The sequence below is a fragment of the Rhamphochromis longiceps genome, linkage group LG10 (assembly GCF_057381845.1).
Source record: "Rhamphochromis longiceps isolate RC_006_pf linkage group LG10, R_longiceps_female_GT1.1, whole genome shotgun sequence".
Classification (NCBI taxonomy): Eukaryota; Metazoa; Chordata; class Actinopteri; order Cichliformes; family Cichlidae; genus Rhamphochromis; species Rhamphochromis longiceps.
Window position 1 is genome coordinate 4,355,416 of NC_140566.1, and position 14,527 is coordinate 4,369,942.

At 39.4% G+C, this 14,527-nt stretch overlaps 2 protein-coding genes across 2 annotated transcripts in view; both read right to left on the minus strand.

Moving 5' to 3' along the window:
* The window catches only part of slc8a2a (solute carrier family 8 member 2a), a 28,859-nt gene extending 24,720 nt beyond the window's left edge, over positions 1–4,139 (minus strand). The window contains exon 1 of the mRNA XM_085419527.1: positions 3,967–4,139. The gene's annotated coding sequence lies outside the window, so the exon portion shown is untranslated. The remainder of the gene's footprint in view (positions 1–3,966) is intronic.
* Positions 4,140–5,372: 1,233 nt separating this feature from the next.
* nccrp1 (P1, F-box associated domain containing) lies at positions 5,373–9,920 on the minus strand. Its single transcript, XM_085419950.1, has 6 exons — positions 9,710–9,920; positions 8,560–8,640; positions 8,387–8,483; positions 8,126–8,221; positions 5,842–5,980; positions 5,373–5,759 (listed from the first exon to the last, which is right to left on the minus strand). The coding sequence occupies exons 1-6, from the start codon at positions 9,849–9,851 to the stop codon at positions 5,613–5,615; spliced, it is 702 nt and encodes a 233-aa protein (XP_085276076.1). The 5' UTR covers positions 9,852–9,920; the 3' UTR covers positions 5,373–5,612.
* Between the last annotated feature and the right edge of the window lie 4,607 nt (positions 9,921–14,527).

A 14,527-nucleotide genomic window follows, 5' to 3' on the forward strand; every position in this document is an offset into this window, starting at 1 on the left:
TACATATACACACAGTTACTGTCCCTCCACACTTACGACTCGGTTCTGCTTCTATGCCCCAGCTTTGTTTACTTTTTCCCACCGAGGCTTCTAGACTTCTGATTGGCCAACATTTCTGCACGGTTAGGAATCTAGCTCCACCTGCTGCTTTGGCATGTTCATAGCAGCGTTTTCCTTCATTTCTGCCTTTATGTGTGGACGGGATTATTTTTTAAAACGAAAACGGAAAATCTCCGTTTTCAAAAATACCCGTGTACGCGTGGACGTAGCCTCAGTCTCTGACTGGAAGCGCTGATTCGTCATTCGGCTTTTGTCAGACTAAAGTAACTGTTACAACTGTTTGAAAAGCTCAGCTATACAACAAGGAGAGATTGAGAATTTCCTTTTAGTTCTCGGTTTATTTGATATTGACAAAAGTTAGTCAGTTTTGTCTGTTCTTCTGTAAAACAAACCAAGATTTATTTTTAGAATTAATATTTTGTTTCTAAGTGGAATTGACAATTTAGTCTGTTTTGTTTGTTCTATTTTGAAACTTAAACGCTTTAGCGGCTGCCTTTTGTGTAGTTTGCAATATTTGCCTTTATTTATCTGAAAAAGTCTCATGTTCCTTAAGTACATCTACCCTGTTGAACTTATTATGGGAAATAAATATTTAAATAAAAACAAGCTGCTGATTATTTCACATTTTACTTGTGAGCAACGGCACATTTAAATCTTACAAATATAGTTATTTGGCTTATATCGTGATAGATATCGTTATCGCCTGAAATGAAAAAAACATATCGTGATATGAAAAAATCTCATATCGCCCAGCTCTAGTTACAGAGTTTAACGTCTCTCTTCCTCTCTAATCAGTTTGACTCTGAGATAAACAATTCATTCGACATCTCTAAACCATTTCCGTCTCTTGTTTCTCGCTCTAGACTCATTGTGCCTGTGTTTAAAAAAAAAAAAAAAAGAAACGTACACAGCTGCTTTTCCTGGGACTTCCACGTGTACCTCACTGTAAAAAGATAAGGCAGGTGGACAGAGAAAGTCAGCATGGGGCCGGAGGTGAGGGCGGACAGAAAGGAGGTCGGGAGACAAGCGGCTGACAGCCAGCAGACAGCGGCTCCTGAGGTTTCCATTACCTGAGACAGCCTGCTCAGCCACTGGCTCTGTCACCTTAGAAGGAACAGCACTCTCAGCTTCAGTATGAACCCAGACAGGGACACCTGTTATGCAATATTCAGGAAACTGTCATAAACATAAACAGTGGACTGAATATACAAATACATACTGATGGCTGTGCAAAATAATAGCTCAGATACATACGATCAGCACCTTACCCCTGTAAGCCATCTCTACTCCTTTCCCCCCCTTTGCTGTAACTCATTCAAGAGAGAATCTCTACTTATTACCCAGTATAAGTGAATACGTTACTTGTACTGTTCATTAACTGGGTGACATCACACAGTCGCCTGAAGTCTAACATAGATTATGAGAATGGAAACACAGCAAGCTACAAACTTATTTTTTTTGTTTGAAAGGTGACTTTTATCCTTCACTGTGTGAAGGATAAAAGTCACAACATGTTAATTCAGGAAAACAACCTAGTTCAGATCAACAAAATGTGCAGAGGCAGCCAGCAGGCTGGCAAACACAATAGACCAGCGAGTCAATGAAAACAAAACAGACCCTGATACGCACCGACTCTCCTTTTCCCATTAATCACACGAACTCACAGAGAAACTGATAAATACTATACATCACAGCAAGCTTAACAAGTTCAAAATAAACAGAAATTGTTCACTTGTGATTTATGTGACAGAGGTTTTCTGGGCTCATTAATACTGTTGCACTATTCAACAACTGATATCCAAACAAGGTAAGCCAATCTAATTCAAAAAGAAGTATCATCCATAAGACCCTGACCCTGGTTTTCCTTAATCCTGGAGATTAACATGCAGGGGAATCGCATGTGAAATATGAGAGAAATGTAAGGTGTAGTATAGCCCATTGTCCCTTGGCACTCACGAATGGTGCACATATGGGTGACTGCACCTAATGCTGCCGCATTGGTTTACTTGAGCGCTCACATACGTGTGAGTCTGTGGGAAGGAGCTTGCATTTCAGGATAAGTGTCAGTGAGCTTTAGTGGTAGACTACTTAGATTTACCTCCTGAACCCCCAACACATATTGTCTTCCCTGTGCTTAGATATCACACATAAGCAAGACAGCAACGGTCTGTCTGCAAACAACATGAAAACTGGGCTTTAACTAAAACAATTGTTTAAAAAATATAGAACTGACAAAGAATGAAAAAGCATGAGACCATACCACTTTTAATCCAGGTGTTTCTCATCGCACATGTGTATGGACTCAAGCACCTAATTGTGCAATCTGCTTGAATAAACACTTGTGAATGAACAGGTCTATAGAGTTCACTGAATTTGAACATGGCACTGTAACAGGGTGCCACAGTTGCAACAGGTCTGTTAAATAAATGTCTTACTTCATATGCATTCATGATCAACTCTTACCATAGCAACAAGTTACAGAGCAGGGACCCCGAGTGCTGAGGTGGGTAGTCGTCAACGCTCTAACTGTGAAGCTAATATAAAATAAAAATTTCGACAATAGTTGATGCTGATGAGGATATTTTTGGTTGTCTGTTCTCATAACAGGGTCATTCGGCTCATCGTCACACTATTTTTGAATGTTCAGACAGAAAGACAAAGCAACAACAGATAGACATTAGCCACTAGCACTGATATATGTCGTGGTACTGATATTCAATATCTATATGTCATCATGCCTCAAATAAATAATCATCCCTAATATTGAATTCCTCATTACAAAGACTCTTTAAATGTGACATTGCATCATAATATTTAATTGTTTCAAATACACCCAAAGTGTAACATCAACCTTTTTTGCATTCCTAGTTGATTGGAGTGGATTTAAGCTCTATAGATATTACAACAGAAGAGATAAGTGTATGCCAAAAAACTACAAAGAGAAAATGAATAATCATAGTGCTTTTTTGGATCCTCGTCTGAAAAGTGATATAACTGATATAATCTCTCTAAGCAAATATAATGAACCAGCACTGGGGATGTATCTGCAGTCAGCGCCTCCTGTCTCACACATCAGCAACTCTTAACACACCGATGGCCAGCCAGGGCTGTGGCGGACACAAGAGATGAGTGAGTGGGGATACTGTGTGAAGCCAATCTGCTAAATGAACAGTGTTTATCTGTCAGTTAAATGTCAGCTCTGAAGTCCAGCCCTTATCAGAATTAAATGTCAGGGACGAAGCTGGGCGATCTTTCTGAATAAAACATATAAAACCTCTGAATGTCCAGCGGGAACACACAAACACACATTCTCTGAGCATCCTGGACTCATGGGACAGTAAAGGAGAGTAAGTAGGTTCTGGTATGAATTATAATGCACACATGTGGTGGAGCTGTAGCAGATTAGATTTCGTTTTCAAGCACTCATCAAACATTTACTTGCAGCTACCAGTGATGATCCATCTAGATGTTTTTCCAGTTGTACTATATAACGCAAATATACGGTAAAGATTATGGGCTTAAAAATACGGACTAGAGGTACTTGTTTAGAGGTATAATGTTTATATTCCTGTTTTTACCGGCCACACACCGCTTACTATTTCCTTCCCGAACCCATTCCTTTTTGACGCAAGATTGCTTTTAAATTTTAAAAATCCCGGTCAACTTTTAACCTCACTTTTTTTCTATAATAGAAAATAATTACATAGATAAATAATTCACTGGTGTGACTGACAGCTTAACCACTAAAGTCATTAGGTTTGTAACAGCGTAGTGACCCCGGCACTATTTAATGTTAGCTATCAAAACTGTACATGGATCGCGAGGGCGTAGCCTCTAGCAGCCCGCCACAACCGCGGTTTGTCCGCCGCACCTGTTCGCTGGCCATTCCTTCCCTTCGTGTCTTACCTTATGCTTTATGGGACTTCTCCACCACAGGCTGCCATTGCTTCAGAAAGTCTAGAAACGCGTCCTGGTTAAACTTTCCCGGCGTCGACAGCAGGCTGAACTCTCAAAGTGAACTTTGTCGTTAACTCACATTGTGGCTAACAGAGGTGGTGATGCTGCGAGCCCACGCGGCTCGTGACGTGCTGCCTTCAGGGTCTCCTCCCGAGATCGTGTTTTGGACTGTACGCTTTTAAAGTGGATCAAGAGCAAAGGTTTCTGAGACTGGAAATAATATATATTAATCACGACCTCAAACGTCAAAGAGACTTTGTTCCCGCCACATAAATCTGGTTAACGTCGTTGTTTATGTAATAATTTTTGAGAGCGCCTGAACGCATCTTAAGCAGATTAAAATGCACAAATGAGACGTTGATGTTACCGTGCTCTCCTGAAAGCTTGCTTCCTCCCCAGAATTTTTTAAAACCCCACTTTTTGTCCTTCTAATATTTATATTTGTGGGTAGAATCTGCTCATGTGCTGAAATACAGTTTATTAGAATTGTGTGGCAAGAACTAATGACATTGTAAGCTCTTGTTAGGAGTTTCAGGCAGAATAAAGTCTTACTCTGGTCTGAAAAGCGTTCTAGTTAATTGCTATTAATGTATATTTGTTTGTTCTAAAAAGGCCACTGTTAATATTTTTCATATTATGACATGCACAGAGCTCTTCGTAGTAAAAATCCAAGTATATCCGTCATCACTTCTAATCAGAAAGCACCACTGGAAAGAAAACAAAAGGCTACTAAGAGTACAGTATGGTCACCATTCTGGATGCTTTGTTGTTATGTAACCATTAAACAAAGCAAATGTAAACATTTAAATATAAATTAGTTTATTTGTACTTAACCTTTGCATTACTTCTAATATGACAGTCTGATCACAAAGGTAATGTTATATCTTCAGTGATAGGTGTTATGTGGAACAGATATTTATGATGTGGCATAAAAATAACTAATGAATCTTAAATATACTGCCTTTATCATGAATGAATGAATGAATGAATGAATAACAGATTTTTAGAAAATGTTGGACTATGTTTGTCCTTATCCTTGAAGACCTGCCCCGAGCTGTAAGGAGATAAGTGGTTAAAAAAAACCTGATGGATGACATTATTAAAACATTGTAATTTCAAGAAACATTTGGGAAAAATAATTCTTACCAGAACCTGCAATGAACACGTTTTACATTCAAATATGATCATAAATCATATTTATAAATCATACATATAAGCTCTTCATCAAGAAGAATTTCATAAAACCTCCTGACATAGTAAAAATAGTGAGTGCATGGTTAGTGTTTTACACACACAGCACAAACATATCTAATATTTTAAATACCCAAATATGTAAATACTTAAAAGAAACGATCAACTCTCAAACCAGAAAACTGTATGTTTTATTATTGCATCATATCAGAATCTTCAGAAAAAACTGTGAATTACACCTCCTGGCCCACCTCCATGCCTCCCATAAAACCAGTAATCAAATATTGATGATTGTGTCCATCATTATATTATTGTCATGACAACCTTTGTAAATGCAGTTACATATTGCTGAAACTGATTACACTGAGTGCATTATCAGATATGGCTGCACTGTAAGATTTAGCCTACGGGCTGCTTTTGCTTGGTCGTACAATCACTGCACTGCCAGTGAACTGTGTATTGTGGAAACCATTTAGGAAGCTGTTCTTCAGTCGGTGCAAGAAGTGGACATATCTCACGCCGGGTCCATAACCGGAGAACACATGTGACACCTGCAGGCCAAGACAGATGTGTACATTGAAATGCTGGAATACAGCACTGTGCACTGTAGTGGCAAAGAAATGAGAGTCTCACCTCTTTCCATTCGTGAGAGTAAACCAGTCGCTGCTCGGTGGGGTTGACTGTGTGCTCTGAGATCACTGTGTTTTTATCCGCACCCAGTAACTTCACATGCAGCTGGTAGATTGAGTCATGCAGCTGACTCTCCTCATACCTGATAACATGACACACTTAGATTTTCCTAAAAACTTCAAAGACATTTTCTGTATGTGATGTGATTAAATTGTTCAGAGCAGATTACTATACACTCATATACACTCCAGGCTTGTGGAATGTCTTTATATTCACAAATAGTATAAATATCTGGGACCTTCGGGGGAATGAGTGCTATTATGCTGGCACCAGGATGTCTGTAGTGTAAGGGGACAAAGGGGGCCTTAATCTAGCTCAGTCACTTAAGTGGAAACACATCTATATATGTGAAGTTAGGAGAGTCTGTTTGTTCTTCCTTTTTGGCATGCAAACAGAAGCCACGCATGTGTCAATTCAAGCATTTTAAACTTGGAGTTCATCTCTTTATTGTCTCAACTTGTACAACAATCACTGCATACACATTGCTAGTACTGCATAAGAACCCCTTTTGCTTCCAGAACCAACTTAAGTCTGTGTGGTAATTCAACAAGATTCTGGGAAAACATTCCTAGAGGTTTTAGTCCACACTGACATGACAGCATTACGCAGTGGCTGCAGATTTGTTGGCTCTACATATACGATGCAAAACATCTGTTTTACAACATTACTTAACTGGATTTGAACTCTGGTAACTGTGGAGGCCATTTGATTACAGATAACTCATTGTCATGTTCAAGAAACCAGATTGAGGGATGAAAGCAGCTGTCAGAAGATGGGTACAACACACATAAAAATGTTAGACATGGTCAGTGACAATACTTGGGTAGGTTGTAGAATTTTAATTATGTTTAGTGTGGGGGGAAAAGGGCTCCAAAGTGTGGCAAGAAAATATTCCCTACACCATTACACCACTGTCCATCTCGACTGTTGATATAAGACAGGATGAATCAATGCTTTTATTTTGTTAATGCCAAATTCTGATCCTAAAGACTATGACCCTGAAGAGTCTTAAGAGAACTGTAGCACATTGTACGTTCAGAGATGCTCTTCTGCATACCTTGGTTTTAAAAACTGGTTAATCGACTTACTGTAGTTCCTAACAGCTCGAAGCATTATGTCCATCTCCTCACCTTTGACATCAACCCAGAGACTTGCTGCTTGCTGGATATTTCGTTATTCTCTGTAAAACCTACCGCTGGTTGTGTGGGAAACCCAGGGGATCAGCGGTTTGTGAAATTCTTAAAACAGCATGCCGAGGACCATAAACCATTCCATGCTCAAAATTACTTGAATCCCCCCCTCCCCCTGCACTGATTTACTGTCGTGTGACTGGCTTGATTACGTATTTGCGTTAATATGAAGTTTGGCCAGTGCACTTAAAGTGGCTGGTGAGGGTAGGTTGATCTGAAAGGTGCACAATGACCATGTTGATGGTTTTAGCTAGGACTAGCACTTGGTATTGTCCAATAACCTTTGTGACTGAGACTTCCAGTATAATAGGGGGTGTTCAAGAGAGACCAAAATATACATGTCATGGGATGAGCTTTTCTTCCTGTCAGTTTTTAATCACATTGCTAACAGAAGGGGTCGTAAGAATGCATATAGTTCAGTTTCGTTTAGCTTTTTTACTTTTATGGGTTTTGACTGTAGTAAAAAAGCATCTACAGTGTTGACTTCATGCATGAAACAAGCAGCAGTAGGGAATTTCTAGCAGCAGATTGTTGAAACACACACACAAACACACAGGTCTCTGTTGACCAATAACCATTTGGAAATGAATGCTATTAATTGAGGAGATCAGATCAATAAGTAGCCAGTGTGTGTACATTAAGTGTCCTTTTATTACAGTTTTTGCTAAAAGTAACATAATGTGTGATCTTTTTGTCTAGAAGCAGTTGTGCATCCTTAGTTTAGCTGTTCAGTTTCATTCATTTTTATTCACTGAGGACTAGCCTGCAAGCGCCCTCTGCTGTGTTCCTGAAGGAACTGCTGACATTTTTTGTAGAAGAGGTAAAGGCTCATATGGATTGGCTCTGGTATTGGTACACTGCTCCTGTTTAACTTGTTTGACAATGTAAACTCTGTTAGCATTATTAGGCCCTTTTACACTTTACTCACTCGGTGCAAAGGTTCTATCGTTTCACTTTGAACTAAACCAAAATGATGCAGTCACAACTATAACTAATTTATTTACATTTTTTGTTTGTATTTATGTTTATTTACCCACCAGTCTTGGATGGCAATTTCAGGCTGAAACTCATCCAGCAGCTCGTCCCACAGTCCTTCTGCTTTCAGGTCCACAACCTGCTCCATGGTGAACCAGCTGGGAACACCACCACAAACAAGAGTTATACTTACTACCACTGTAATTATACAACTAGAGGTTATATAGCAACCCACTCTTTAAATGTCATTTCTACAAGTATGTTTGCAGATAATCCCGGTTATACCCAGCATCGTGGTAATGTCTGACCCAAGTAACACCTACCTGTAACGAGGCAATGCACACACCACAACACCTTCAGGTATGCCGCTTGTATCATAGGGCAGGACCTCCGAATTCGTGGTCCAACCAGTGAAGTTGCCTGGGGATTCAGAGATTAGTCATGAAACCACATTGATTTGATTCATTTTTTGGCTAACGTCACTCCTGTCCCTCACCATCAGGCTGAAATCGTGGAGGTCCGCGGTCAGGCACGGCAGGCAGTTCGGGTTCAGGTGGTGGGATGTCTTTACTCAACCCTGTGTAGGGAATAAGAGACAATGTTGGCCACTGTAATCCCAGTATACACAGCTCACAGACAAAGAGTTATCTTTCTGACAAGCACTGGGCGTGCCTCTTTGTAAAAACACACTAAGTCAGCATTCTGAGTCACACCTCAGTTTCCAGTTGTCTTAGGGTCATAAAAGCTTTTTCACATCTAATCTTTATGGTAAATGGACAGATTCTTATATAGCGCTTTTCTACGCTCCCGGAGTACTCAAAGCGCTCTATACAACAAGACAAAAAAACAAAAACAGCAGCCGTTTTAGTTGATCTGTTTTCTTTCTTTCTTAAAAACAGCATACTGCACGGTTTAAATGACGAGGAGGTTTAACTCAATGCTTAATGTTTTCAGCAAAGTTATGTCTCACATAACTATCAAAAGTACAGCTGCTGAAGCGTCAGGCACTTTTGTTCCGTCTGTATATGAAGCTGAATGTGGCCGCAGTTTCGAGGAGATAACACAAGATTCCATTTCTGACCGTTGGATTTGTGTCTATTGGCATCGTTTCATAAACTTTGTATGCTTTGATGGGTTTGTGTTTTCATTTACTTGTTAGCAATGCATTTCACAAACTAGTTTAGTTGTTGTGTGCAGCAGAATACTGGCTTAGCGGGCTTAAAGTCACAGTGTCTCCGATGTCTATACCCAAAGCATCTATTTGTTTGTAAACATATCGCTACATAACCAACAGTATATATGCTGAATGCTAAACACCCAAACAGCACCAGTTAAAGTATGAAGACATCAACTTCCTGAAGATCAGGTTTTTTTTTTTCCCTTCTCCACTTCTGCATTAGTCAGATTGCACACAGGTACTCAAAAACAAGTTAGGGGAGGGGTCTGTGCATTCAGGATCCATTTTTCCGTAAATGACCAAAGACAATGAATTAATTATTAACTTAATCCCGCTAATACTGGAGGGATGAATTCACACCAGCATAAATGTGTGCAACACATGCCATCTGTCTGTAATCCAAACTTTCTGTGGATAAGGGAGAGACAGCAAAACAACAAGCGTAGCGTGCGTAACAGTGATATGGTACCGTATGGCGCAGGGTTCATCAGTAAATTTCTTCCGAAGGGCTTGGCTTCATACACGGACTTCCAGTCCAGGCCATCGGGCATCGGTGCACTCTGCAGGCTCCACTCTTCCTCGCACTTCTTCTTCCACTCGGCAGCAGACATGGTGCAAATAGCGTGACAGGGCACTACAGCTGTTTCCGAGTTCCCAGTCGGTAGTTTTATCTGGAACGCCCCCTCCTCCCACTCGAGCACAAACCACCAATAGAGGCAGTGTACGTAAACAGTAGCAAATTTTCTGTGACTAACTAAAGGAGGTCTGCCTGTGACACACCCCGGTGTTGCAAGCCAACATGCTGCTCCTCCCTGGCCTCTTAAAGTCACAGCAGTTTAAAAGAATTTCCATCATCACATGATTTATTGATGACATATGTCTGAATACAGATAGTGGAAAAATGTCAGTTTTAGTTTTGCTGGATCTCAGTGCAGCATTTGATACAGTTGACCACAACATATTACTCAAACGACTGGAGAATTGGGCAGGTCTTTCAGGAACTCTACTAAACTGGTTCAAAACATACTTAGAAAACAGGAAATACTTTGTATCAATAGATAACTTCACATCTGAGCAGACAAGTATCACATGTGGAGTTCCCCAAGGTTCCATCTTGGGGCCCCTTCTGTTTAACATTTACATGCTCCCACTGGCACAGATTATAAAGAACAACAAAATAAACTACCACAGCTATGCAGATGACACACAAATATATATCACAATGTCACCAGGAGACCAAGGCCCTGTACAGGCTCTTGGTAAATGCATTGAGGAAATCAATGACTGGTTGTGCCCAATTTTCTCCAGCTAAACAAAAACAAAACTGAAGTAATAGTCTTTGGCGCCAAAGAAAAACGATTACAGGTCACCAGAGAACTTCAATCTATACACCTAAAAACCACAAACCAGGCGAGAAATTTGGGTGTAGTGATGGATGCAGACCTAAACTTAGAAAAACACATTAAGACAATAACAAAATCAGCTTACTATCACCTCATTTATATTAAATATACATTAATATATAATATAAGCCCTCATATTATATATTATTTATTCATATGAAGTTTTGATGAATCTCGTTTAACGTATAATCCTTTATCTAAACAAGCTACAGAAACCTCACTACTGAAAGTGTGTTTAAAATGAACTATAAGGTGAATATAATAATATCATTTCGCTGTATCCTCCAGTAGCCTCTAGTTTTTTCTGTGTGCATAATTCTTTGATAAATATATTAAATCTTTTGTTAGGTTCAGTAGCTTGTACTTATTTATTCATGTATTTAAATCTCAGGGAAATATAAAAATGCTTAATCTTAACAGCAGTCTGCCAGTCTTGTATTAATCTTCTAATATTATTCTAATATTATTACTTATTCGAATGTATTTTTTTCAAAAATGTATTTTAAGTCAAAGTAAGCACTTTGAAAATACCACAAAATAAATCACTTATTAATTAAAAAACATTCTATTTGTAAAGTTGTCTATTTAGCTCATTTGAAAAAATATGGAATTGTTTTATTTGCAGTACGGTTTAAACATTTCTGCAATAAAAAAAACACCTTTCCCAGAAGGTTTCGTCAGTAAGCAGTGTCTGATGATTCTGATGCAAGGAGCACTTTGCACTTTTAGGATATTGCATGATAACTGCACTCTTGCACATTGATTTTTGCAATGCTTAGAAGTCTGTATCTTGGCCAAGTTAAAGTTAAGCTTGTTTAGTTACAGAAATCAAAAGGCTCAGTCTGCATCTTAAGCGCTAAATGCATTTTGCATCATTTTTCTATTGGAGGTGTTAAATGCAGTTAAGTGCAGTAAGAGTTTAATGTTGACTGCAGTGTTAAACATCCACAAGGTGGAGACATTTGTATGTATTTAGTGAGGACACCTAATTTCATCCACAACTGTGCTGCACTAAAGCTTTTTCAAAGCATGCGCAACTCACTGAAAGTAAAGTCAGCAACCAGAAACACTCCTCAGGGAATTATCAAACAACAGGGCCTCGCACATTTTTAGATCATGCCTAAAATTAAATAAGAAAGTCTGACATTTATCATTAATGTAATTAATGTGTGAGAGTCTAAAGGGATTTATATTCCATGTTTTTTATCCTTCTACCTCAGTTTTGCATGTCTTTATGTAAATAAAGACATTTCCACCTTAAATTCATGTAGAAATTGCAAATATGTGCCTAAAAAATTACCCAGCCTGATCATTGTTTGTTCATTTATAGTATTCTCTAAGTGCTTCATAGTATAACACAAATAGATGTTGGGAACCAGTTGAAATCAGTATATTTATAGCCTAAAACGTATAAAATGTAATGTCATTTAGGTTAATTTACAGGCTACATGCTAATGACATAAGGAAGACCCTGAGTCGACAGGGTGTGTGTGGCTGGCGGAAAGCCACAGACACACAGGTTGCAGCAGATGCTGGGTTGGCAGCTTGAGCTGCAGGGCAACATGCTGTGCTGTAATATGGCTCTGACACACATAGTTACTCATAGCATACAGAACTGTGAGGAGAAGCAGTGTGCACAGATCAGCCGCAACAGCACTGTGGCTTGCTTTGTATTGTAGGGATGCCTTGTGTTGTTAAAACAGCTTAGATGTGGCAGAGGCCTGCGTCTTGTACTATTAGGCAGTTTCACCATATCCAGGGTATCTTTTCATTATCTGGATTCACTTACGTTCTAATGTTCAGGACAGTTTTGTTGTTTCTATGGCTGCACATTAAGCATTTAAGATATGTCAAGTGATAAAAACCCAAACACCAGTTACAGAATGAAGACATCAACTTCCTGAAGATTAGTTTTTTCCACTTGTCCATCAGTCAGATTGCACAAATTTCCAAATTTCACAAGACAGTGTTTGTTTGTTTTTTCTTTCAGCTGCCACCCTGATGGTTTTTAATTATGTAAGAGCAAATAAAGAATTAATTCAACCTTCAGTATATGAGCAGAGCCCTCAGATAGCCATATGAAAAAGGTTTTTCATAGTTTTCCTCTTAATAAGAAGTGTGTGGTGGTTGATCTGGTCTCCTAATTCGTCCTGGAGATGTGTTAATACTGCAGTAATTGTGTTTCTACTTCCCTGTGCCATTCTAGAAATCCAACAAAGCATCGACACAGCCTCCAACTGTGACTGGCCAATTGTTACCCATTTCAAGCTACTTCTTCATCTGCCACCATTTCTCAAATCATAAGTAACAGCTAATCAAATGAACACGATTATTTGATTGTCAGCAAATGTGTGAGACCTCTATAAAGATAGACATTTTGGCAGTTTGTTGGTCTGAACCATTCAGGTGTGTGTTAACATAATGGCATTATAACCCAACATGCTAGAGTTAACTGATAAATGAGAATCTGGGGTGCAAGGTTAAGTATATTCACTGCAAACCAATGGATGACATCGTGGCGGGGATGTCCATCTTTTCTATGCCATCTATAAGTAATTCTTGCTGTTGATTTAGTGAGAGCTCCAGGCCAAGAAACCATATTCCTCTGTAAAGCTACAATCACTTGTTCTACACTTTGATCGAGCATTTCCTGTAAATGTAAGTTTGGTGATTCGTTTTATGTTTTCCTCTTTCTAACAGGTGTAAAATTTGTCAGAAGCTCTTGTGTCTTAAGTTTTCATTTCCTGTTTGGACATCCCAGATCTACATAAATGATATATGTTTCTTCCTGCAGCAAACAGTCCTAGTTGTCCCTCTTGCTGTTTATGAAATCACAATCAAATGCAATTTAAAAGAAATGAGAAAATGCAATTATCACACACTGTAACACACCTCAAATTGAATTCACGATCTGATATCACATGGATTCGCAAGCGTAATCTGCTTTGATTTGGCAAGTTATTCCATTAAGCTGTGGCTACATGGGCTGAAATAATTGCATTCTGCCTCTCTCTCTCTCTCTCTCTCACACACACACACACACACACACACACACACACACACACACACACACACACACACAGAAAGCGTGGAAAGAATAACCTGTCTCATTTGAGGCTCATTCATCCATAAGAAGCAGCAGATTGAGCCAGACTGAGAGTGAATAACACCAGTGTTAATTCTCCGAATAATAATTTCAGGAGGAAATGTGGACAGGAAAGAATTTTTGAATCAGCACAAAGGTGTTTTTAAAGTAGTAACTGAGTAAGTATGAAAGTAATCAGGGCTGGTAATCCAGCTTGTCAGAAGACAGAGGAATGACTCAGAGGTTTTTTTGGTCAGGTGATGAGAATAGCAACCTCTCAAAGGGAGAAGAGGGTAGTATGAGCTGTAATTATGCACAAATCTACACATTAATAGGATATAAAAGAATGATGAACTCCAAAGTTGCCCTTACTTTGGAATACTATTCTTGATTACTTTTAATGCCATAATTGTTGATACAAGACCCAACCCACACTTCCAGTTTGTTTTCTTTGTAGTCTTTGTTCTCACTTGTTGTGACCATACTAACAAACTGTAGGTATGGTGTAGGTTAGTGATGGGTCGGTCGCGAACGAAATGGCTCTTAGAGCCGGCTCTTTGACGTGAACGACGCGAGCCGGCTCCTTATCGCCAGCCGTGGGTTTTTCTTTGGCTGTATCCCAATTCAGGATCTGCAGCCTTAAAGGCCGCATTTTAAGGCCGATTACATCACAGCGACACGACGAAGGCTGCAGACCCTGAATTGGGATACAGCCTTTTTCTTTCTCTCACCCTCTCTCTCGCACTTTTCTTCCGCTTCACTCTGCACGTGAGCCTTGTGCTTTACGCTGGGCAGAGGG